At 39.2% G+C, this 27,588-nt stretch overlaps 1 protein-coding gene across 1 annotated transcript; it reads right to left on the bottom strand.

Moving 5' to 3' along the window:
• Window positions 1-2,266: 2,266 nt before the first annotated feature.
• On the bottom strand, window positions 2,267-3,151 carry LOC127103073 (uncharacterized). The gene is made up of 2 exons (XM_051040366.1): window positions 2,887-3,151; window positions 2,267-2,802 (listed from the first exon to the last, which is right to left on the bottom strand). The coding sequence occupies exons 1-2, from the start codon at window positions 3,149-3,151 to the stop codon at window positions 2,267-2,269; spliced, it is 801 nt and encodes a 266-aa protein (XP_050896323.1).
• Between the last annotated feature and the right edge of the window lie 24,437 nt (window positions 3,152-27,588).

Here is a 27,588-nt window from a genome sequence, read left to right on the forward strand (position 1 = left end):
TGACTACGGGGACAACTAAGACCTTTATACTTGGGGAGATCAGGCACTTTGAATATGGGAGGCAACACCACGTTCGGGACCAAGCAGAGGTCTCGAGCGTCTATTCCAAAATAAGAGAAGCCCTCAATGGCTCTTATTTTGTCATCCAGGAGGTGGTAATCCGCCGGTTTGGCCAGATCAACAACGGGAAGAGCGACCTGATTGGTCGGTTGAGAGGCTTCAGGAGCGATTGGCGCATGTACATTCGGGTTGAACCACATGGGCGGGTAAGAGAAGCCTGGTGGCACAGTCTGAGCAGCAGTGGGGGGTTGAAGGTCCTGCATCCCAGGTTGAGCGTTGGGAGCCTGAGGTGCCTCTACCTGCATATACTAGGTTGCAGGGTTCATCATCAAGGGCACAAATCCTGCCCCTGGGTAGCCAAAAGGGACGGGGATCTAGCCGGTGCTTGCAGCTTGACCTGTCTGGCTAGGCAGTTGGAAATGGAGGCGCGGACCTCAGTAGTCCTCTTCGTCATTGGGGACGTCATCAGAGACCTGACCCTAGTTGTCCTCCGGTTCAGCAGCAATGACCGGGGTAGTTTGGAGAGCGGGGAGAACCCAAGGGAAACTAGAGTTTCCAGCAGCAGTGGTAAGAGCCGAGTGAGGGAAGAAAGCTCCCCCACTGGTGAGGCTAGCAGCAAGGTGAGGAGACATTCCCCACGGGTAGGCTGCAGCAAGCCTAGCAGGATCCGTGGGTACCACCTGGCGGTTCCCGGAGTTAGGCACCACAGTTTCCGCCGGAGGATCGACGGTAGCGCCAACAGCAGTATCAGAAATGGTCACCTCAGCAACACGGGTGACGTTGGCAGCAGCAGAGGCAGGGTTCCTCTGAGATTGGAGGAGTTCAAGGATGGTCTCCATATTGCCCCTAAACAAGTTCATCTCTCCTTGCACCTGGGCAAGGGATTCACGGACAACAGCGTTGTCAGCTTCGTATTCGGCCATAATCTTAGTTTTGCTGGAGCGGGTGTAGTACGGATGACGAGTCGTCGTTGTTGCTGCAATAGAACGACGAGTGTAAGCATTTTGTTTTCTGACAGCTTTTGGCAAGTATATGCAGTGATGCATGTATGCATGCAAAAAGATTTGATGTGTGCATTTAACATTACTATTTTTTTTATAAAGACAAAAATTCCAAGGAATTCGCGAGTCAATTTAACACAAGCAATTATGAAGCGAATAAAAGGAGACAGTTTATGAAGCCAATAATCGAGAAACTCTTTTTATTCCATATCAGTAAAACAGAATACAAATACATCAAGAAAATGCCCATCGGCTACAAGGAGATCACATCAGTCCAATCAGACCTCAATCTAATGAAATTACAAGCGGCTAGAAACAATTAGATAACAACTCCTCATATTAAGCTTGTGATTTGGGAGACAGGCAGGCGCTCCATTTTCCCAACATCGCACTTTCTTCAAATGGGGGGTTGTTCACAACTGTCTTCCCTCGGTCGGGAGGGTCTTCAGGATGCTTATTCAACTGTATGTTGTCGTCGTTCGGGTTCCTATGTGATTGCTTCTTCAGCTTTTGGATCTCTTCTAGCTTCTGATTCAGCTCGTACTGGTTCTGGAGAAGGGTGACTTCTAGCTATTTGTTGCGGCTTCTTTCATCCTTCAACTCCTTCTTACAAGCTTCTAGCAGGCTTTGGAGTTTCTTCATTTGCTCCATGTGTTCTAGTTCTGCTTTACCAGCTCAATATTGGGCTTCTGCCAACTTCTTCTTTTTGGTTGTCAGACTGGCATAAGTCCCTTTGAGGGTGTCACCCATTTTGAGTCTTTTGAAAACCTCGGTCTGTACCTCATCATCAGCTTGACGAACTCGGTCCCTCTTCTGATTCAGATTGAATTTCAAGGTCTCTTTCTCCAATGAGATCTTAGCAAGCTTAGATTTGAGATCGACATTCTCTTTCTCTAGAGTCTTGATAACCTTCTTCAGTTCATCCATCTCAGAATTAGGCTGGTTCTCTAGCTCAGAAGATTGGAGGTTCATGGATGGTTCGGGCGGGAACGACAATAAGACCTCACTGACCCTGCTCTTGACCCAACTGGTGTAGGCTTCCTTGGCGATGCAATTCTTCTTACCCATATCTTCTCTTCCTTGAAGACAAATCGACCCCAAGCTTAGACAATCTTCTTGATCAACTCTGGCTCTTTGACTCCTTCTTACAAAACAAAACCTTCTACACTTTTGATATGAGGTTTATCCACCATAGGATATCCAAGTTACCGTAATGCTAACCTCGTGTTGTAGTTGATTCCTCCTTTTGTGCCAAGAAGAGGCACATTAGGAAAGTCCCCACAATTTAGAATAACCTTGACACCATCGTACACTCGAGAATACCAAGGAATGTCTTCGGCTTTTAAGGTCATGATCCTCTTGGACCACTTCAGATTATCTTTGTTCTCAATGAAGGGACCTTCACTGGGTAGATGCGAAATAAACCATCTATACAGTAAAGGGGTGCAACAGACGATAGTCCCTTTCTTCTTCTGGGTCCTTACGTGAATGGAATAGTAAGTATCAGCAAGGAGAGTGGGAATCGGGTTTTGAGTCAAGAAGATGTGAATAACAACCAAGTCCACGAACTCCTCCATGTTCGGAAACAGCACAATCCCATAGATGAGTAAAGCTAGATGGGCATTGAAGGTCGTCCAACTTCCAGCTTCAGTGAAAGTGATAACTTTGTCTACGAGAAACTTAGAGGTGAAGCCATGGATTCCACCCTTTGGTTTCAGGTTCAATTCTATCTCCTTATTTCCTATATGCAGAGCTTCAGCAAGTTCTCGATATTAAAGAAGTCCCTTAGTGCAGATGTAGGGCACCTGGTTCTTTATCCTGATACCCAAAATATGAGAATACTCTTCCAATGTTGGCGCTAGCTGATAGTCTTGGAAAGTAAAGCACCTTAGTGGTGGACCGTAGAACTGCACCAAGGTGTGGACAGCGGTGATGTTGACCTCGGTGTTCAAAATTCCCAGCAAGTTACCATACGTTTCCTTGAAGGCGTCTTTAGGAGTCAGGTCTAAACGTGCCTCAAGTCCTCTCAACACAACCAATGGAGGTTCCACAAACTTGTAATTATGGATACTTTTCCTCTCGGGATTCATGTTTCACTTCAATTTCTTGGTGAATAGACTGGACTCTTGGATTCCTGGAAAACATGCATATGCAAAAATTTGGTCATGATGAATGATAGTGCAATGGTGATATGATAATAAGCCACATGGGGTCGGAACCCTGACAAGTTCTGGATAAATCTGTAAGTACTTCATGTTACAAGTTCAAAAGTTCGACGTAGATGAGTATCAAGGTAGGTAGAGTCTATGGTTTCCTGCAATGAAAACCCATATCCCCCTCTCAGGTGTGGACTATGCTCCAAGGTGGTCCCTAGAAGGTCTCCCAGAGTCATCGACTCGAAATGAAAATACCCTGCCGTAGTGAATACTCACAGGACAAGAGTACTTCCAAGTGAATCTAGTCTAGGTGTGGTTCTCGTGACCCCCAACGCGCAAGACGTAGGAGTACACGACTATCCACGAGTCTAACCTATGTGTATACTAAGCTCGGGTATAGAGCTTTCCTCTCATGTAATCCAACCCATCCCAACAACAGTGTAACAGATATATCCATAATATAAAGCGAATGCGATAAATAAAAGCGAGTAAAGCTATAAGGTAAACATCTAAGCTAGCGAGGGAACAACCTAAACTAGGCTCGACTCCTTTTAGCGACTAGGAAATACTCCCATTAACAAAGTATCCCCAGCAGAGTCGCCAGCTGAAACTAGCGAAAATATACCTGAATGTATCACACGCTCGAACATACAACAAAGTCGCCATCGAACTTTATTTATCCCCAAATGGAAAGGAAAACATCGATAAAACCCCGGGGAAAGAGATATACTGGGTAAGGAAGTCGGTTATGCAAGGCGAAGGTATTAGCACCCCAAATATCTATGGTACTCCATGGGAACCGTTTTGATTGTTCTCGCTCGAATAGGTGTTATATCTAAGATTACTCGCAAAGAATGGGAAAAGGAAAGAAATAGATAGAGTGCTCGGTGAGGATTAGGGCCCTCATGCCTACGTATCCTCATAGTGCAATGAGGAATTCAGAGCTTCGTAGTTCAAGGAACTAGAGGCAGGTGGTGGAAAGAAAGTGTGATCGAAGTATGGTCTGAACCAAAGAATAGTGTTGTTTGAACTCCAACAAGGGGTGAAAATGTGAACCCAAGAGTAAAACTGGTGTGAACCAACCAGTGAGGGCGTATAGCACTTGTATCACTGTATTGGAATAACCAAAAATAAAGGATTTAGGTGTTTGGGATAAGCGCCAAACAACTCTTGGTTCACGAGGAGGTACAAGATGGAGCAGAAAGGTATAATGTATTTGGCTCAAAGAATAAGTATATCACGTGGAGTGGAAGAAGGTAGATTATGAAGATATCATGGAATGAATGGAGTGAAGTGATCGAAGTCAAAGAATAGAGTATCTGGTGATAAGTGACTAAAGAAGTATTGTTTGAAATCGAAAGGTGGAAGTGTATTGGAATCCATAAGAGAAATGAGATTTCTACCATAAAGGGAAACATCGTTAACCGATACGTCGACTAGCGGACCGCCACTATAGGGTTTTAGCTAAAAAGAAGGAATTAAATGTTTGGGATTAGCACTAAACAACTCTAGGTATGAAATCCGGACTGTATAAAGTGTCCTAAAAGGATGTGTATGGAATACCAAAGAAGGTGTATTTCGATGTCAAAGAGACAGATATGTCACTGGGTGAAAGATTCATGATCGAAGGTAGATAGTGAATTATGAAAGATATGGATGATGCCCTAAGGCGAAGGAGGAATAATTAGAAGTATGCTCGCCAAGGATTCGCATCCTCGTGCCTACGTATTCTTATTATGCAATGAGAAAGTCAGAGCATTCGTAGTTCGGAACTACAAGAATAGAAAAAGAGGGATGAGGTAGAACTGGAGTGCAACGAGTAGTGTATCACTCGCTGGGGAATCGTCAGTTCGAGATCAAATCAGGATAGTATTTTGGATCCAAGAGAAGGATAGACTTTCAATCAAAGAGGTAGGTAGTGAATTAAGTGTTTGGGATGAGAGCCAAACAAGGAGGAAGTTAGTGTTTGGGATGAGAGCCAAACAAGGATGATGTTAGCGTTTGGGATAAGCGCCAAACATAGGTGAAGTTATCGTTTGGGATAAGCGCCAAACAAAGGTGAAGTTAGTGTTTTGGATAAGCGCCAAACAAAGGTGAAGTTAGTGTTTGGGATAAGTGCCAAACAAAGGTGAAGTTAGTGTTTGGGATAAACGCCAAACAAAGGAGAAGTTAGTGTTTGAGATAAGCGCCAAATAAAGGACGAAGTTAGTGTTCGGGATAAGCACCAAACAAACCTCGATTGAAGAGACAGACTATCCTCAGGACGTCCCAAAAGGATGGACAAGGAGTCCAATGAGAAGTATGATTGGTCTCGAAAAAATGGTATAGAATGCGTCAATGGAGTAGCAACAGATTAGGTAGATTGATAAATAAGATAGCTCACGAAGAAACCGGGTTCTCATGCCTACGTATCCTCATTTATCAGAGCTTTCGTAGTTCATCCCACTAGGGCTGAAAAGAAATTGATTGGAGGCAAGAGGAAATGAATGATTGAGATTGAAATGATTTGAATGGAATGATTGAGAATTGAGTAGAATGAAGAATGGATAGACTTGATAGTTACTAGATGATGGGAATCACACTAACTTTCAAGTGGAGAGAGAAGAGTCTTTGTAGTTGTTTCTTGTAGGGAAGATGAAGACTTTATCAATCGTTTGGTTCAAATCGCACTAAAGTATATGAATGGAGGTGAATACGATGAGCGTTGGGTCATACGTCCCATACCCAAAGATACTCAAAATGGGGGTAGGAATACTCCAGTCCCACTCCTTCTCCATTTCTTAAGGCTCGTATCGTACAACTTGATTCATGATTGATAAGTTGTCCTTGTGTTTGTTGTTCTTGCTTTTGTGAAGATAGACTTGTTAATAGAATGATTAGAATTGTGCTAAAGTCTATGAATAAAGGTGAATACGATGAGTGTTGGGTCATACGTCCCATACCCAAAGATACTCAAAATGGGAGTAGGAATACTCCAGTCCCACTCCTTCTCTATTACTTAAGGCTCGTGTCACACTCTTCTAACTTTGATTTAAGAAGTGCTGAAGGTGCCACCTTTGATGTGCTTGAATAATCCGCTGCTTAATAAATCAAAAGTTTTCTCCCTTTGAAGCTCTACTCACATAGAATTGTGTAGCGGGGTATTCGTTACCTTTAGATTTATTGACTAAATCAAAAGTAAATCATACAATTCGATTCGCCACCACACTTCTATTTATCCAAAGGAAAGGTTAGAAAGCGAACAAAAACCAAGTAAGAAGTTTTATCAAATCAAAGTCTAATAAAAATGTTAGAGATCTGGGTAATGGGGTTGGTTATGATATGGGAAGGTTTTAAGCACCCAAAACATCCTTAGTCTCTAAGGGAGCCCTTTTTGCAAATGTGTATTGTAGGTTGGTATTTGTGAAAAGATTTGTGCAAATAATATTGGGGAGATGAGAAAAGAATATACATATTATTTACAATTTTGTTGTTTGAATGGATGAACCCATTGCCTACGTACCATCACAAAGATAGGATCAAAACCTCGTAGTTCGGGGTAAAAATCTCAAAAGATTGGTGAATTGATTTGATCAAAAGCCTTAAGGTCTTTTGTTATCAAAGGGAGAAAACTCAACCTAAACCAACAATCCACTATGTGAGGAGAGCTTCAACATACTAGTGAGGGATCCACCCTATAATAAGTATGGAAGACTTATAGTCCAATCATTAAGGATAAGGTGAGGTTTGCATCAACCACTATGATAACTCAAACCTATGGCTAATGTTTATGAAAAAAGGTTTTAACAATTGTGGTCATTGGAACCACAAAAATCACTTGTAGTGAGTTGTATTTACAAATTAGAAGTATTCACAAAATGAAGTCAAAGTTGACTTAAGATTCATTTACAATGAGTATTAATGAAAATAATTTGAAAAATCAAAGGCATAAGGCCTAGGTTTCTAATTTGAAAACAATGCCAGTGCTTGCACAAAATGAGTTTGGCTTGGGTTAGATTGGAGAGAAGAAGAGAAGGGCTAGTCCTAAACATGCAAAGATAAGAGAAGAGATAAAACCCTTGGAGTTCCTTTCTTGAGATCATAAAGATGATTCAAGATGGTCTTTTCCTTTGGACTTAGCAATTAACTTAAGCAATCAAACAAATATTCAATCAAGCTCCGAGGGTCTCCATTTGACTTGTCTCTCTTAGCTTGGCTATTCATGACAATGGTCCTTCTCACTATCTCATGTTTGGAATCCCTATCACACAAGAATAAACAATCAAAAGGTTCACAATGCAATAAGAGGAATGGACAAAGAAAGAGTTTTGGATTAGGGGTCCTTTGAAGTCAACTTTTAAGATTTAGCATTCTAAAGGCATGAGACCTAGTTGCTCTTCAACAAATTTAGCATTCTAAAGGCATGAGGCATAGATGCTCTTGAACTCCATTAAGCATAGGTAAGGTCCTAATTCTAAGTCCTTTCTCCTTTTTACATTGGGTTCACACAAACAATCACAAAACAAACACAAAGCCACAATATATTTATTCACAATAATGAGCTCAAGTGAGCAAAAGGAAAATAGCATAAACATAAAATATGAGCTCAAGTGAGAAAAGGAAAAAGGCAATATGAATAAATGAGCAAGAAAGTAAATTACATTAAAGTAAATTGCAAGAATTAAATGCTCAAATTAAAGTTAGTAATTAGTAGTCAATGTTAGTGTGACATAAGGCAATTTAGCGCTATGTTAAGCAATCGTAAGTGGACTAATATAGTAGTCACACCTATCTGAGACTGGTCAATAAAACTATAGGCAAATAAACACAAGTTAGAGATCATGACTAGTAAGCCAAGCTCCTACAACTTGCTATGCCAAAAGAAAAGAAGGAAAGGCCTTGTATGGATTCAAGGTTTTTTGCTGACCAAGAAGCAACCTATCTTGGACACAAAATAACTCACTTGATCTTTGATCAAGTTGAGTTTGATTTGGATCAAAGAAGGTTAAGCCTCTCATAATGTCAAGACTAACCACAAATCATTAACTCATTGGCCAAAATAAAAAGAAGAAGAAGATGAAGATGAAATGAAATGGATAAAGAAGAATTCAAATGACATAATCAAAACACAATGATCAAATGTGAATGAAATCATCATCAACCAATGTAAAACAGAAGATAAATGAATATTAGAAGTCAACAAAGTCAAACATATTTTTTTGGTATTTTTGGAATTAAAATAAAACATAAAATAAAATGAACAAAGTATGGTCAAACTTTAAATTCAATTCAAATCAACTTGGATAAGTCCAATTGAATCATCATAAGTCTAACATGGTCAAACAAGGTTTGACAAATTTTCTCAACATTTTTTGAAAACAGAAACTATTTTAAAATAATTAAAAATAAATAAAAATAACACAAATGAATTAAAATCTCAAATAAATATCAAACCAATTAAGAAATTGATGAGAATATTTTTCATAGACTTATCATCATCCATGTGTTAAGAAAATATTTTTGGAATTTTTGGATATCAAAAAGTATTTAAAATGAATTAAAAACTATTAAAAACAAAATAATTCACAAAAAATATTAAATGGAATCACAAAAATAATTAAAAATCAGATTGTGAAACTAGATTTTTCAAGAAAATTTTTAGTGTTGGTCTCATATTTTTGTGATTCCAAATAAAATAGTTATGAATTTTTGAAAATAAATGGAATAAAAGAAACTAAAACAGAAATTAGAAAAAGAGAAAAAAACAGGAGCGCATGATCTACTTCATTAAATGACGTGGACACATCAGGTGGTCCAGTAGTGCGCGCGTACTATGGTCCATAGTCAAACGCGAAGCAAACTGAATTAAAATAAGTCAGCTGAATCATTGGCCAGGATTAGAACGCTGGAGCCTCATCCAAGGGCCGAGAATCATCCACGTGGGGATGGTGGTGGAAACCACCGTCTTCTCCGGTGAACCAACTGATTTCGGCCACCAGTTGCAGGTTTTCAAACCTCAACCAAAATGCACAAGCCTTATACCAAAATGAAGTTGGGGTGATGTACATCACCCTAGTAACCTTGGATTATCCTCAAGATCTCTATATAATGAGAAATCTGAGCTTGAATTTCAAGGTGTTCAAACTGAAATGTTCTAAAACATGAAATCAAAGCCACCACTGGCTTGCCTCTTGCACGAGGACTTCAGAAAACCAAATGAACACAAGCAATTTACATTGTATGATGAGATATAGATCAAAACAGTTTGAACATCTACCTTTGAAGAGCAGCTTTGTGCAACACGATCCACTCAATCTTTTGCTTCCAATTTGCTCTTGAGATTTGGTATGAATGCAAGGCTAAGGAATAAGTCTTGAAGATCAACTAATTTTGTTGAAATTCAAGCTTGAATTAAGAAAAATAAAATCAGAATTCCTTTGGTATGGTTGAGTATGGATTTCAGTAGAGCTTCAGGTTGATTTCAGGGGTGAAATTTGAATGAGGCAAGGCTCTTATTTATAGCTGGAGATGAGGTGTCAAACTCGTGTGCATGAAGCTTTGGGTCCTCAATGCATGGGCCTGTACAAGCGCATGTGAGGCCAAAAAGCTGATGGAAATGAATGTTGAGCTCATACGAAGTTGAATTGGACGTGCAATTGGAACTGCAATAGCTTGTGTATGAAGATTCAAAGTGAAATGCATAATTGGGCCTAAATGTTCCCCTCTTCGAAAGTCACACATAAAAAATCCAAACATAGGCATGTGAGTAATAGTTGGAAAGGTCTTCACATAAGGAAAAAAAATCTATGTTGGGCAAAAATCCATTTGGAGTTTGGAAATTTGTGAAAATTGGCCATGAAGTTTGATGTACAAAACATGTCTTTGAAAAATTTGCCAAAAGTGACCAACTTCAAGCCCTTATGTTTCAATGATGAAAGCCTCAAATGAAAAGTCCTCCAACATAAAACTTATAGATCTTTTCATTATGACCAATGTGGACTTAAATTTTGCATCATTTGGATTTTTTATGAGAAGGTTATGGGCACTTGAAGTTGGACTTTTTTCAAGATTCAATGGCTTTGGTACAAAGTGACCTATAATGTTTTATATTATCACATGTGTTTATTTTGGGATTATGAAATTTTGTACAACATAACATATGAAGTATACATCTCAAGCTTTCGAATTAAATTGGTCTCACCTAAAAATCATGAAAAATGAAAAAGTTAGGTCCTTGGGAAGTTGACCCAAAATAAGGGTTTTAGTCAAAATGACCTATAATGTTTTGAAATGAATGATGACCTTCCAAGTTTCAAATGGATTTTTGATGAAAATTAAAGTTATTAATATGGTTCTTAAGAACATTTTTTCTCTTGTGGTCATCTTCATTTGACAAACACATCAAAAGTTAGGTCTCAGTGGATTTCAAAGTAGTTAGATGACTTGACTGGTCAACTTCTCAAGTCCAAACTTCAAATCTTGATGAATGAATGATTGAGGATACTCACATAAGCTCATATATGCATAAAATAATGAATGAAAGAACTTCCCTTGATTGAATTTGATTATAGGTTGAGGTTTCTTCATGAGCAAGGCACAGTCAATGCACAATTGAATTAGGGTTTCCTTGGGAAACAATCCTCAAGCCCTTTTGGTTTATCTTGATCAAATTAACAAATTGAGATACTTGGGAGACATATATGATGATTGAGAGTTTTGAGAACCATTGTCATGCTTGCTTTCATCTTCATCTGGCCACTTCATTGAGCATAGGAGCCTCCTAGGAGCAAGGGCACACATGATTGCTTGAGCTTCAAAACAAAACAAGTTAGTGACATATTTTTGTGCTTTTGGTTAGTAAACAAAATAAAAAAAGCAATAATATACAATTCAAGCATGCTTGGTGATCTCAAACCAACTCACACAAGTCCTAACCCTAGGGTAAGGAGCTTAACATTTTATGATCGTTGAGGCAATGCAATGAGCAATGATATGATGTCATGAGGGATCTTAGGGTCAAAATTAGGGTCTTATAGATGCCCCTATTTAAGGTCATTCTAGCCGGAGATATGACGGTTAAAATCTTTGTCTCGACGAGGTAGAATGGGCTTAAATAATAACAAAGATACGAATTTTGGTCCCTAAGAGACCTCATGATGCAGATGTATGCATGAAAAAGTTAATAATTTGTGGGGAAATATGGACACAAAGAAAAAGAAATCAGGAGAAACTGAAAATCCATAGGAGTAATACGCGCACTAGGGAGACAGAGACTCTGGGGAGAAATAAGGGTAAAATGCGTGAGCAGGTCACGACTTAAACTTGCTGGGAGACACGAAGGGATTCCATGAAAATAAATCAATGGAAAAACTCGAGCTGACGCAAAGATGCATGTATTGGGGAATATGCCAATACAGTAAACTATCCACAAGGGATACTTCGGATAAAAATCTAGACTCAGACGGGGAAAATCCAATAAAGGATCTCAACTGAGGAAGAAAAACAACGAGATATTACCGGTTACTGGGTAATAAAACTCAAAAAGAGACATGTGATCGCACACCGGTTATTGGGTGAGAGAAAAACACGCTCAAGGAGAAAGAATATCTAAGACCGGTATAAGGGTGAGAGATATCAATCGTCCAAAACATCTGAGGAGGACCTGAAAGGTATATCTCAACTCAGGAAAATCTGACTCCACAGGGGACAAAAAGTCACAATAGGGAGCAGAAGGAAGGAACACCAGAGATACCAGTTACTGGCCATATAATAGGTGACCAACCAGGCGTGAATTGAGAACATATCCAAGACACTCATCATCCAAAAAGGAAGTTTGAAAAAGTAAACGCGACTTAGGATGGACATTCGATTCCACAAGGAAATACAAATCTTACTCAACTGGGGAAGAAAAATACTTCGACTGAAGAGCGCATGATTATCTATTACCGTCAGAACATAGATAACATACTCGCATGGAAGATTATCCACAACCGGTTACTGGGTTAATAAAGGATAAATTGACCGAAAATAAAGGACATCGGGGTACCGGTTACTGGGTAAAAAATGATGACCAATCAAAAGGAGAAATAATCATTACCAAACAAGGGCAAATGAAAGATGACTCGCTGGGGATACATTGACAAAAGCAATGATCCCAAAGATATATCACCGGTTACTGGGTGGTATACTCAAAAATGAAGGAATATCAATATCGAATATTAGATAAAGATAACCAACAAAGAGGGGATTACATCTACCGGTTACTGGGTAGAAAACCACAAAAATAGGACTTACAACTACCAGTTACTGGGTAGAAGGCCACAAAGATCCACTGGGGAAAAGATGCACAATTACTGGTTACTGAGCAACTGAACAACCGAACCACATGGACTTGCAAGGGGAAAAACAAGAAAGGAGTCAATCTAGGAACAAACTAGAGAGACACAATGAAACGAGACTCAACCGAATGAGGATATAACTCAGGGGGAGTAATTCCATCCCAATTCATATCTAGGGAGGAGACTGAAATAACAATCATCCACGAGGATATAACTCAGTGGGGGATGAAGAAAGAAAGATAGACATTTTCTGCCTATAGGGCTGACTCTATATGGAGAGATCAGACATAAACATTTGCTTGGGGAAGAACATTTCACCAATAGCAGGAGATAACAAGCAAAGATATATGGCAAAAAATGCAACATGAATATCTGAATGCTATGATTATGCATGTATATACATGGTTTATGTATGATTAATGCTGACAAACAGACATATCTAACCCAAACAGGTCCAAGAATCAATGGACGGACATCTGGTATAACATCTCAAAAGAGAAAGGCCAGGCCCACAGGAGAAATCCAATCTGGTGGGGAGCATCAAATACCAGGAAACACCAATCACCGCCGGATACAAAGACCACGACTGGGGATCACCAAAAGGTCACAGCTATCAACTGTCGAGAATCTGCCAACAGTTCTTGGGAATACACAGAGATATTGATAAGATCTATCAGAGAAGAAATCTACAGGGGATCTTATCAGGCAATAATATGAAATTCTATGAGGAACAACCACCAAATAGAAACACATCAATCAAACATTCTCTTCTAACCGCTGAAGAAATATCTCTGCTACCGGGAGAAGGAACAAACTGCTCCGTTGGGGATGGAAACAACACATCTTCCTCAAAATTCCTCAATACTAGAAAATGTCTTCCACTCGAAGGGGATACCAATGTCAAACTAGGATGAGGCAAAGTCAGTTGGGGAACATACAGAGTCACCGCCAGGGATTTGCTGCTGAACAGATAAAATATCCGATGTAGAGGAAACTCTACTGGGGAATCCAACATGGATAAGATCCATCGTAGAAGAAACTCTACTGGGGAACTTATCAAGGGATGATATGAAACTATGTGGGGAAAAACCACCAAACAGAAATTCCAATAATCAACACACTTCCTCTTATCTGCTGGAAAGATATCTCTTCTAGAAGGAGAGAGAACCACTGCTCCGCTAGGGATGGATACAACATCTTCACCGACCAGCTCTGCTAGGAGGAAACTTTCCAATAAGGAGGGGAAAACACATTATCAGGCTCTGATCAGGCAACTCCACCGGGGATAGACTGTAGGCGATCCAACCAGGGACAATCTGCTGTGAGCAACCCTACTGAGGATGAGTTGTAAGCAAACTTGTTGAGGAGAGACTGCAAGCCAACCTGTTGGGGATAACTACAAGTATGTCTTTGCTGAAATCTCCATCTACGCGCACCATGCTAGAGATGAAAAGGGGAATAAACCTTTCACCGTCCGCTCTAGGAAAATAACTGCTAAGGAGATATCTGAAAGATAGCCATGCAGGGAACACATGCTCACTCTGCTGAGGACTTCTACTCATGATGGGAATTCCTGCTCACTCTGCTGGAGATTTCCATTTATGCTGGGGGGAAGACCAACTTCCTCATGAATAGATAGCATATCAACTTTTATTAATCTATAAGGGATTTTAGGTCAGTCCAGTCAAGGGATGACAACCATATAACTGATAAAACACAAATGTTAGACTCAGACTCTCTGGGGAGTTAAGGATATTAGAGGTAGAGGTATACACATCTCTAAAAGATCAAGGCCAAAACTCCAGACTCTCTGGGGACTTGATGATGTATCACCCCCTCTGCGCTCGCTGGGGAGACAACCTGAAAGATGATGAAAGAGGATACAAACATGCCAGAATTTGAACAAATGTCTTACTCTTTTAGAAATTGTACAATCCTAGGGAGAGCACTAAGGACATTCCATTTATCCTTTCAGTCATTGTGAATGTTCAGTTTGTTTAAAGGCAGTTTATAAAAACTTTATTTTAAAACAATGATATTTAACAATTAAAACATGCAAATAGTTGTCAAGCAGAAACAAATAAGAGTGCCAAAAATTGGATAAAGGCTCAAATTTATTTTATAGAATGGTAGTCCGCAAATGGTGAGACTCCATGGATCTTTATAAATTTTAAATTAGTGATATATATTGGAAAAATGGCTTCATTGAACATAATGACTATTTCTCCACCAACTCTGAATCCAATGTATTTGAAGCTTCAGTTGACGATGACTGAGCGAGAATCTTTGACAAACGACAACTTATAGAACAAAGTCTTGTCAGGATGCAGTTACTTGCCAAATCCCTAATTTTTGCCTAGATTGCCACAGGGTGAGGTACTCAATCTAGCGGGATATATATATTCGTTCATTTTTCATGTCTCTAACTTTTTCCTGGACCGCCCTTTCGGGTTTTCAATCCACCGAGACGCTCATTTTTGCCTAAGTCTCCCTTTCGGGTTTTCAACTTAGCGAGCTATTCTGTTTTTATTTTAGGCGAAGTATTTCCTGACTACATTTGAATTCACAGGATGAGTGAAATCCTCCCCATCCATAGTTGTAAGTATCAAAGCACCGCCTGAAAAGGCTCTCTTGACAACATATGGACCTTCATAGTTTGGAGTCCACTTGCCCCTGGAATCGGGTGCGAAAGACAAAACTTTCTTGAGCACCAGGCCACCTTCTCGAAATATGCGAGGTTTGACCTTCTTATCAAAGGCTTTCTTCATCCTTTGCTAATACAACTAACCATGGCACATGGCAGTTAATCTCGTCTCTTCGATCAAATTCAGTTGGTCATAACGACTCTGAACCCATTCAACCTCAGTCAACTTGGCTTCCATCAAGAATCTCATTGATGGGATCTCAACCTCCACTGGGAGCACAACCTCCATGCCATATACAAGAGAGAAAGGGGTTGCCCCTATTGAAGTGCAGACATATGTACGATAGCCATGCAAAGAAAATGGCAGCATCTCATGCCAATCTTTGTATGTAACAATCATCTTCTGGATAATCTTCTTGATGTTCTTTTTAGCAGCTTAAACAACCCCATTCATCTTGGGTCTATAGGGAGAAGAATTATGATGTGCAATCTTGAACTCGCTACACAGTTCTTCCATCATCTTGTTGTTCAAGTTAGATCCATTATCAGTAATGATCTTGTCTGGCACCCTATAACGGCATATAAGTTGATTCTTGATAAACTTCACAACCACTTGCCTGGTCACATTCGCATATGATGCCGCCTCAACCCACTTGGTGAAGTAATCAATTGCTATGAGAATAAAACGATGACCGTTTGATGCCTTTGGCTCTACCATGGTAAGGAAATAACATTCAAAAGTGTCGGGGGAATATGAATCTTATCCGCATAAATCTAACACTTGTGGCATTTCTTCACATATTTGTAGCAGTCAGACTCCATTGTCAGCCAATAGTATCCTGCTCTCAACATTTTCTTTACCATGGCATGTCCATTGGAATGAGTACCAAATAAACCTTCATGGACTTCAGCCATTAACAGGTCTGCTTCGTGTCTATCCATGCATCTGAGCAGAACCATGTCAAAATTCCTCTTATAAAGCACATAACCATTGAGGTAGAAACTTCCAGATAATCTCCTCAAATTCTTCTTATCTTTGACAGATGCCCTAGGCGGGTGAGTCTGACTGTGGTGAAAGCATTTGATATCAAAATACCATGGCTTATCATCTTTTACTTCTTCAACTGCAAATACATGGGCTGGTCTATCCAGGCTCATCATAGTGATATTGGGGACTTGTAAGACCCTAATTTTGACCCAAAGATCCCTCATGGCATCATATCATTACTCATTGAATTGCCTCAAGGATCATAGCATCTTGGCTCATTAACCCTTGGGTTGGGACTTGTGTGAGTTGGTTTGAGACCACCAAACATGCTTTGAATTGTGTATTATTTCTTTTATTTTTTGTTTACTAACCAAAAGCAACAAAATATGTCACTAACTTGTTTTGTTTTGAAGCTCAAGCAATCATGAGATCCCTTGCTCCTAGGAGGCCCCTATGCTCAATGAAATGGCCAGATGAAGATGAAAGCAAGCGTGACATTGGTTCACAAAGCTCTAAATCATCATATATGTCTCCCAAGTATCTCAATTTACCAATTTGATCAAGATAAACCAAAGGGCTTGAGGATTGTTTCCCAAGGAAACCCTAATTTCAACTATGCATTGACTGTGCCTTGCTCATGAAGCAACCTCAATCTATGATCAAATTCAATCAAGGGAAGTTCTTTCATTCATCATTTTTATGCATATATGAGCCTATGTGAATATCCTCAATCATTCATTCATCAAGATTTAAAGTTTGGACTTGAGAAGTTGACCAATCAATTCATCTGACCAAATTAAAATCCATTGAGACCTAACTTTTGATGTGTTTGTCAAATAAATATGACCCCAAGATAAACAATGTTCTTAAGACCGATATTAATAACTTTAATATTAAAAAAAAATCATTTGAAACTTGGAAAGTCATCATTCATTTCAAAACATTAAAGGTCATTTTGACTGAAACCCTAATTTTGGGTCAACTTCCCAAGGACCTAACTCACTCATTTTTTATGATTTTGAGGTGAGACCAATTGCATTGAAAAGCTTAATATGTCTAATTAAATTGTTATGTTGGACAAAATTTCATAATCCTAAAAGAAACACATGTGATAATACAAAACATGATAGGTCATTTTGGACCAAAGCAATTGAATCTTGAAAAAGTCAAACTTCAAGTGCAAATAAATTTCTCATAAAAAATCCAAATGATGCAAAATGTAAGTCCAAATTTATCATCTTGAAAAGATCTACAACTTTTATGTTGGAGATATTTCCATTTGAAGCTTCCATTATTTAAACAGAAGGGCTTGAAGTTGGTCACTTTTGACAAATTTTTCAAAGGCATGTTTTGTACATCAAACTTCATGACCAGTTTTCACAAGTTTCCAAACTCCAAATGGATTTTTTTCCAACATAGCTTTTGTTCCTTATGTTAAGACCTCTCCAACCATTACTCACTTGCCTATGTTTGGATTTTCCATATAGGAATTTCAAAGAGAGGAACATTTGTGACCATTTATGCATTTCACATGAAATCTTGATACACAAGCAAATGCCACTCAAACCACACGTCCAAATCATTTCATCATGCTCTTAGCTTGCATATCCACCAGCTTTGGGGCCTCACATGCGCCTGTATAGGCCCATGCATGGAGGACCCAAAGCTTCATGCACACGGATTCTTCACCTCATTGCCTTGCATTCCATCTATAAATAGCATGCTCACTTCATTCAAATCTCATCCTTGAATCAACTTGAAGCTCTGCAAAAATTGAATCCCAGCCTCACTCCAAAGGAATTTGGAATTTTCATTTCTCTTTTCAAGTTTTAATTTCAACAAAATCAGTTGATCTTCAACACTTATTCCTTAGCCTTGCACTCATACCATACCTCAAGAGCAAGCTGCAAGCAAGAATTTGGTTGGATCGTGCTCATCAAAGTTGCACTTCAAAGGTTTACATATCAACTGTTTTGATTCGAATCTCACCATATATTATGCTTTTCTTGTGTTTGTTTTTTTTTCTGAAGTCCTCGTGTGAAAGGCAAGCCAATGGTGGCTTTAATTTCATGAATTGTTGCATTTCAGATTGAACACCTAGATTTTCCATCTCAGATTTCTCCTTCCATAGAGATCTTGAGTATAATCCAAGGTTACAGGGGTGATGTACATCACCCCAACTTTAATTTGGTATAAGGCACGTGTAGTTTGGTTGAGGTTGCAAAACCTGCAACTGGTGGCCGGTTTCTGTTGGCTCACCAGAGAAGACGGTGGTTTCCACCATCGTCCCCACGTGGAACTCCATTGGCCCTTGGATCTGACTCCTATGATCTAATCTCAGCCTTTGTTATGTTTGACCTTTTTAAATCGATTATGTTTCGCGCTTGACTCATGTACATGATGCGCGTGCGCCTCTGATCCGTTGATGATGTCCACGTCAATTAATGAGATGGATCGTGCGCTTCCTGATTTTTCTATTTTTCTTAATTTCTGTTTTATTTTCTTTAATTCCTTTTATTTTCAAAAATTCATAACTCTTTTATTTAGAATCACAAAAATGTGGGACCAGTTGCAAAATTTTTCTTTTAAAATCTAGTTTCATAATCTTAGTTTTAATTATTTTTGTGATTCCATTTAATATTTTTTGTGAATTATCTTATTTTTTGATAGTTTTTAATTCATTTAAAATACTTTTTGATATTCAAAAATTCCAAAAATATTTTTTTAACACATTTGGATCATGATAAGTCTATGAAAATATTCTCATCACTTTCTTAATTGATTTGAGATTTATTTGAGATTTTAATTCATTTGTGTTATATTTTAATGCTTTTAATTGATTTTAAAATAGTTTCTGTTTTCATAATATGTTGAGAAAATTTGTCAAACCTTGTTTGACCATGTTAGAGTTATGTGACCCAATTGGACTTGTTTGAAGTTTGACCTTATTTTGTTCATTTTATTTTATGTATTATTTTAATTCCAAAAAATACCTAAAATATGTTTGACCTTTCTTGACTTCTAATCTTCATTTCACTTCTGTTTTCCATTGGTTGATGTTGATTCCATTCACATTTGATCATTGTGGTTTGATTATGTCATTTGAATTCTCATTTTCTATTTCATTTCATTTCATCTTCATCTTCTTCTTCTTCTTTTGACCAATGAGTTAATGATTTATGGTTAGCCTTGACATATGGGAGGCTTAACCTTCTTTGATCCAAATCAAACTCAACTTGATCAAAGATCAAGTGAGTTGCTTTGTGTCCAAGATAGGTTTCTTTTGGCATGGCAAGTTGTAGGAGCTTGGCTTACTAGTCATGATCTCTAACTTGTGTTTATTTGCATATAGTTTTATTGACCAGCCTCAGATAGGTGTGACTACTACATTGATCCACTTACGATTGCTTAACATAGCGCTAAATTGCCTTATGGCACACTAACATTAACTACTAACACTAACTTTAACTCAAGCATTTAATTCTTGCAATTTAATTTAATGCAATTTAATTTCTTGCTCATATATTCATATTGTCTTTTCCCTTTGCTCATTTGAGCTCATGTTTATGTTTATACTATTTTCCTTTTTCTCACTTGAGCACATTATTGTGTAAATATATTATTGCCTTGTGCTTGTTTTGTCTTTGTTTGTGTGAACCCAATGCAAAAAGGAGAAAGGACTTAAAATTAGGACCTTACCTATACTTAATGGAGTTCAAGAGCAACTAGGCCTCATGCCTTTAGAATGCTAAACTTGTTGAAGAGCAACTAGGCCTCCTGCCTTTAGAATGCTTAATCTTGAAAGATGACTTGAAAAGACCCCTAATCTAAACTCTTTCTTTGTCCATTCCTCTTATTGCATTGTGAACTTTTTGATTGTTTGTTCTTTTGTGATAGGGATTATAAACTTGAGATAGTAAGGAGGACCATTGTCATGAATAACCAAGTTAAGAGAAAGACAAGACAATTGGAGATCCTAGGAGCTTGAATGTTTAATTATTTTGATTGCTTGTTGCTTGCTAAGTCCAAAGGAAAGGAGCATCTTGGATCATCTTTATGATCTCAAGAAAGGAACTCCAAGGTTTTTATCTCTTCTCTCATCTTTGCATGTTTAGAATTAGCCCTTCTCTTCTTCTCTCCACTCTAACCCAAGCCAAACTCATTTTGTGCAAACATTGACATTGTTTTCAAAACTAGAAACCTAGGCATTATGCCTTTGATTTTTCAAACTCTTTTATTAATACTTATCTTGAATTGAATCTTAAGTCAACTTTGACTTCATTTTGTGAATACTTCTAACTTGTAAATATAACTCACTCAAATTGTTTTTGTGGTTCCAATGGCCACCTTTGTTAAAACCTTTTTTCATAAACATTAGCCATAGGTTTGAGTTATCATAGTGGTTGATGTAAACCTCACCTTATCCTTAGTGATTGGACTATAAGCCTTCCATACTTATTATAGGGTAGATCCGTCACTAGTATGTTGAAGCTCTCCTCACATGGTGGATTGTTGGTTTAGGTTGAGTTTTCTCCCTTTGATAACAAAAGACCTTAAGGATTTTGACAAACCAATTCACCCATATTTTGAGATTTTTACCCCGAACTACGAGGTTTTGATCCTGCCTTTGTGATGGTACGTAGGAAATGGGTTTATCCATTCAAACAACAAAATTGTAAATAATATGTATATTCTTTTCTCATCTCCCCAATCTTGTTTGCACAAATATTTTCATAAATACCAACCTACAATACACTTGATAAAAAGGGCTCCCTTAGAGTACTAAGGATGTTTTGGGTGCTTAAAACCTTCCCATTGCATAACCAACCCCCTTACCCAAATCTCTGACATTTTTATTAGTTTTTGATTTGATAAAACTTCTCGGTTTTTGTTCGCTTTCTAACCTTTCCTTTGGATAAATAGAAGTGCGGTGGCGACTCGAATTGTATGATTTACTTTTGATTTAGTCAAAAAATCTAAAGGTAACAAATACCCCGCTACAGAAAAGTGGCGACTCTGCTGGGGAAGTTGTCTTCCTAGTGGGTTTAGCCTACTTTTTACCCTGTTGTATTGTATGTTTATATTATTTGTGACATATTTTTGTGCAAATTTAGGATGACTGTATTATTTGTAATGTATGAACTGCTTGATATATATCAATTGCTTGTGTGCTTGGTGGTCTCTTGTGAGATGAGTTATATACCCGAACTCGAGTGCACTTATGATAGGAGAATGGCATAGTGTTGTTGACTTTTGTGGAGTTATTTCATAGCAAGTTGACTTGCAAGCCCACTCACTTGGTGGAGGTCTTGTTGGGATCAATAATGTCACACGAGTAGTCATGGTTAGGCATTACTCTTTCCAGTATATACCTTAGAATCCAAGGATCTTAGATTACCTAACCCATCTTGGCCTATTTTAGGACGTAGTGCGAAGGTCGTTCAAGTGTAAGATTGGAATACGAGTAGTCATTTATCCGATAATATCCGAAAGATGAGATGATGACTATGGGGACCTTTTTTAGAACATGATTGTCAGGTTTAACCATAGTACACTCCCATTGGGTGGTTCTTAACCGAGACTCCATGCTTGTGACTTGCAACAAACCCTTGATTCACGGTTGACCCGTTCTCGTATATCCTTAATATCAATGGAACTTGGGTGTTGATAAGGTGTAAACCATAATCCACCAAAATGGATGATTGATATTAAGGATGACTTGATCTATCCCGTGACCTTTGTGTGGTGTGACTTGCTTGATCCTTGAGTGTGATTGTTGCATCCATGCATTCATGCATCCATATCATCAACAATGAGAAAATTTTCAAAGAACTTAAGAGGTCTATTTGCAAATTTTCAGACATGGATAAGCAAAGAAGAAATACGAAGAAGTACAGTTTCAGACAACCCGACTTGAAAGAGTTAAGGAGTTTGACATCCTATGTATTAGATCCCTTGGAGTTCAAAGCTCGCCATGGGAAGCTTCTGTATATTCTTTCTACTCAGGTTGATGAAGGTCTGATGAGTATGTTAGTGCAGTTTTATGATCCTCTGTATCGTTGCTTCCCTTTTCCGGATTTCCAGCTTTTTCCTACGCCTGAGGAGTACGCCTATCTTGTGGGTATACCTATCTTAGATCAATTGTCGTTCAGTGGCTTGGAGAGGGTTCCTTCTTCTCAAGAGATTGCTGATCTGTTGCACATAGATGTATCTGAGATTGTTGCCCATATGACTATCAAAGGTGGAATTCAAGGTCTCCCGTCTGATTTCCTCATCGCCCAAGCTACCTTGTTTGGGAAGGCCATGAGTGAGGACGCCTTTGAAGCCATATTTGTACTTCTCATCTATGGGCTAGTGTTATTCCCCAACATCGACAATTTTGTGGATGTAAACGCTATTAGGATTTTCTCTACTCTTAATCCTGTTTCGACTCTGTTGGGTGACACTTATTTCTCTTTGCATATGAGGAATGTAAAGGGTGGTGGTACCATTGTGTGCTATTTGCCTCTGTTGTACAAGTTGTTTATTTTGCACTTGCCACAGAAGCTTGCCTTCAAGGAGAAAAAAGGATGTCTACGGTGGTCTAAGAGACTTATGTCTCTCACTAATGATGATATCTTTGGGTATAACCGTGTGTATGATGGTGTCCAGATCATTGACTCGTGTGGTGAATTCTCCAATGTGCCTCTTCTTGGTACATGCGGTGGAATTAACTACAACCCTATTTTGGCACGTCGTCAGCTTGGGTTCCCCTTAAAGGATAAACCTAATAACATTTTGTTAGAATGTGTGTTCTTTCAAGAGGGTAAAGGTCCCTAGAACTTGAAGGGCAGAATGGTTCGCGCTTGGCGCAAGATTCATAGGAAGGGAAGGAAAGAGCTTGGTCCGAAGAATTGTATTGCTTTGGAACCCTACACTTCTTGGGTGAGGAAGAGAGCTTCTGAGTACCGCATGCCCTATGATTATCCGATACCTACACCTATGGTTAAGGTTGGGCCTTCAACCCTCCCTAACAAAGGGGTATAGGAGTTGAGAGATGAAGACCGTTCGCGTGCTTGGGTCTGTGAGCGAGAGGGGCTACTTCAGCAACTCAGAGATAAGGATGATGTGATAGAATTTCTGGAGCATCAGGTTATTGATGAGATGATGAGGCTCATCAAGAGGAGCGAGTATAATGTTGTTGATCGGCTGCTTCAAACTCCATCAAAGATATCTGTCTTATCTTTGCTGATGAATTCTGAGCCACACCGCGAAGCTTTGCAGAGGGTGTTGGACGTGGGATACGTGGACCACGATGTTACAATTGAGCAGTTTGATAGCATTGTTGCAAACATAACTGCTTGTAACAATTTGAGCTTTTGCGATGCTGATCTTCCCGAGGAGGGAAAGGACCACGATTTAGCTCTACACATTTATATGAATTGCAAGGACGATGCCTTGTCTAATGTGTTGGTAGACATAGGATCATCGCTCAATGTGTTTCCAAAATCCACTCTGGAGAAACTTTCTTATCAGAGGCCTCCCATGAGGCAGAGTGGAGTGGTTGTTAAGGCTTTTGATGGATCGAGGAAAACTGTGATCGACGAAGTTGAACTCTCGATCAAGATTGGACCTAGTGATTTCCAGATCACTTTCTAGGTCATGGATATCCACCCATCATATAGCTGTTTGCTTGGAAGACCATGGATTCATGAGGTAGGAGCCGTGACATCCACCCTACACCAGAAGATGAAATTCGTCAAGAATAAGAAGTTGGTGGTGATAGGGGGAGAGAAGGCTCTCTTGGTTAGCCATTTATCTTCCTTTTCCTATATAGACACTGAGGATGAGGTTGGGACTCTGTTCTAAGCCTTATCTATTGCTGAGCCTTCAAGGAAAGGACCTTTTTCATTTGCTTCCTACAATGATGCTAAGTTGGCCATTGAGCATGGCGCAACTACCGGTTTAGGACAAATGATCAAGCTGGAAGATAATAAATCCCGGGCTGGCATAGGGTATTCTTCAGGCATTTTCAATGAGCATGGGCTATTCTAGAGTGGAGGTTTCATCCACACTGTTGAAGACTAAGAGGCTGCTGCCATAGTGGAAGATGATGCAGAGGAAGATCTGGGCAACTTCGTCATCCCTGGAGGAATCTACAATAATTGGGTCGATGTTGATGTTCCAACAGTTGTCCATAAGTCCATGTAATATGTTCACTTTTGTTTAAAAACCCTTCTCCCATGCCAAAAGGAGAAGTGATGACATTGTTGACACATTAATACAATGATATTCATTAAAAAATTACATGTTAAATGTTTGTTTTTCCAAATTATTTCCCCTTTTTGTTTTTGCATGAAATTGGTGATCACTAAAAAACCCTAAAAAATAGAATAAAATCAGTCTTTTCATCTGCATAATGATTTGCTTTGTTTGAATATGAAATCTCTTTTATATTCAAAATCATTATGCATGTTGATCAAACCCATTGAACATAATGATCCAATACCATCTCCCAACTTTGAGTTCCCTGTATTTGAGGCAGAAGAAGATAATGTTGAAGAGATTCTTGATGAGATTACCCGTCTGCTTGAGCACGAAGAGAAGATCATTCAGCCACATCTTGAGAATCTGGAAACAGACAACTTGGGACCTAAAGATTGTGTTCGTGAAGTGAAGATTGGGGCACTCCTTGAAGAGTCTGTAAAGAAGGGGTTGATTAAGTTGCTACGAGAATATGTCGACGTCTTTGTCTGGTCGTATGAAGACAAGCTTGGTCTAGATACTGATATCGTGTAACATTTCCTGCCTTTGAAGCTTGAGTGTGTGCCTGTGAAGCAGAAACTCAGAAGAACTCATCCTGATATGGCAGTGAAGATTAAAGAAGAAGTTCAGAAGCAAATTGATGTGGGGTTTCTGGTGACTTCTACATATCCTCAATGGGTTGCCAATATTGTGCCCGTGCCTAAGAAAGATGGAAAAGTATGAATGTGTGTGGTCTATAGAGACTTGAATAAAGCTATTCCGAAAGATGATTTTCCTCTGCCACATATTGATATGTTGGTAGACAATACAACTAAATTTAAAGTCTTCTCATTTATGGACGGATTTTCCTGTTATAACCATATTAAGATGGCACCCGAGGATATGGAGAAGACAACATTCATCACACCTTGGGGAATATTCTGTTATCGAGTGATGCCCTTCGGTTTGAAGAACGTCGGAGCCACGTATCAACGAGCTATGACTACCTTGTTTCATGATATGATGCACAAGGAGATCGAGGTATATGTTGATGATATGATTGCGAAGTCGAGAACGGAAGTTGAACGTGTAGAACACTTATTGAAGCTTTTTCAGCATTTGAGGAAGTACAAACTCCGCCTGAATCCGAACAAGTGTACATTTGGAGTCCATTCCGACAAGTTATTTAGCTTTATTATCACTGAAAGAGGTATTGAAGTTGATCCTGCCAAGGTCAAAGCAATACAAGAGATGCCTGCGCCCAGAACTGAGAAGCAAGTCCGAGGTTTTCTTGGCCACTTGAATTATATTTCCAGATTTATATCCCACATGACTGCCACATGTACACCTATATTCAAGCTCCTCCGATAAGATCAACGTCATGATTGGACCGAGGATTGCCAGAAGGCCTTTGACAGTATCAAAGAGTATCTGTTTGAGCCTCCGATTATGTCTCCGACTGTTGAAGGGAGACCATTGATTATGTACTTGATAGTGCTTGATGACTCCATGGGTTGTGTATTGGGTCAGTAAGATGAATCAGGGAAGAAAGAGTATGATATATACTATCTGAGTAATAAGTTCACTGATTGTGAGTCTCGATACTCAATGCTTGAGAAGACATGTTGTGCTTTGGCTTGGGCTGCGAAGCGCTTACGCCAGTATATGTTGAATCATACGACTTGGTTGATATCAAAAATTGATCCAATCGAGTATATCTTTGAGAAGCCTGCTTTAACTGGGAGGATTTCCCGTTGGCAGATGTTGTTATTTGAGTATGATATTGAGTATCGGGCTCAAAAAGCTATTAAAGGAAGTATCTTGGCTGACCACTTGGCACATCAACCAATTGAGGATTATCAGTCTGTTCAGTACGACTTGTCTGGTGAGGAAATTCTGTATTTGAAGATGAAAGATTGCGATGAGCCTATGCTCGATGAAGGGCCAGAGCCTGGTTCTCGATGGGGTATGGTGTTTGATGGCGCTGTTAATCAATATGGAAATGGTATTGGGGCAATAATTATTACTCCTTAGGGCACACATTTTCCCTTTACAGCAAGGCTAACTTTCAAATGCACGAATAATATGGCGGAGTATGAGGCCTGTATTATGGGTTTGGAAGAGTGTATTGATCTTAGGATCAAACATCTTGATGTTTATGGTGATTCGGCCCTTGTTGTTAATCAGATTAAGGGTGAATGGGAGACGAATCAGCCTGGCCTCATCCCATACAAAGATTATGCGAGGAGGATTTCAACGTTCTTTACTGAGATTGACTTCTATCATATTCCTCGAGATGAGAATCGAATGGCAGATGCTCTTGCTATGCTTGCTTCGATGATAGTGGTGAAGTATTGGAATGAAGTCCCCAATATCACTGTGATGCGCTTGGATAGACCAGTCATGTATTTGCAGTTGAAGAAGTGAAAGATGATAAGCCATGGTATTATGACATTAAGTGTTTTCTTCAGAGTCAGATTTACCCGCCTGGGGCATCTGTTAAAGATAAGAAGACTTTGAGGAGATTATCTGACAGCTTCTACCTTAATGGCGATGTGCTTTATAAGAGGAATTTTGACATGGTTTTGCTCAGATGCGTGGATAGACACGAAGCAGACCTGTTGATGACAGAAGTCCATGAGGGTTCATTTGGTACTCATTCCAATGGATATGCTATGGCGAAGAAGATGTTGAGAGCAGGCTACTATTGGCTGACAATGGAGTCTGACTGCTGCAAGTATGTGAAGAAATTCCATAAGTGTCAGATTTATGCGGATAAGATTCATATTCCCCTGACACTTCTGAATGTTATTTCCCCACCATGGCCTTTCTCCATGTGGGGAATTGACATGATTGGCATGATAGAGCCAAAGGCATCAAACGGTCACCGTTTTATTCTCGTAGCAATTGATTACTTCACCAAGTGGGTTGAAGCTGCATCATATGCAAATATGAACAGGCAGGTGGTTGTGAAGTTTATCCATAATCAACTCATATGTCGTTATGGTGTGCCAGACAAGATCATTACTGATAATGGATCTAACTTGAACAACAAGATGATGAAAGAGATGTGTAGCGAGTTCAAGATTACGCATCATAATTCATCTCCTTATAGACCCAAGATGAATGGGGTTGTTGAAGCTGCTAACAAGAACATCAAGAAGATTATCCAGAAGATGGTTGTTACGTACAAAGATTG

This window comes from Lathyrus oleraceus, chromosome 7 (assembly GCF_024323335.1).
Source record: "Lathyrus oleraceus cultivar Zhongwan6 chromosome 7, CAAS_Psat_ZW6_1.0, whole genome shotgun sequence".
Lineage (NCBI taxonomy): Eukaryota > Viridiplantae > Streptophyta > Magnoliopsida > Fabales > Fabaceae > Lathyrus > Lathyrus oleraceus.

Coding starts and splice junctions, on each gene's coding strand:
- LOC127103073 (XM_051040366.1), bottom strand. CDS start 3,151: ATGAATCCCGAGAGGAAAAGTATCCATAATTACAAGTTTGTGGAACCT. Junction 2,803..2,886: donor AGAGTATTCTCATATTTTGG/GTATCAGGATAA, acceptor CTCTGCATATAG/GAAATAAGGAGATAGAATTG.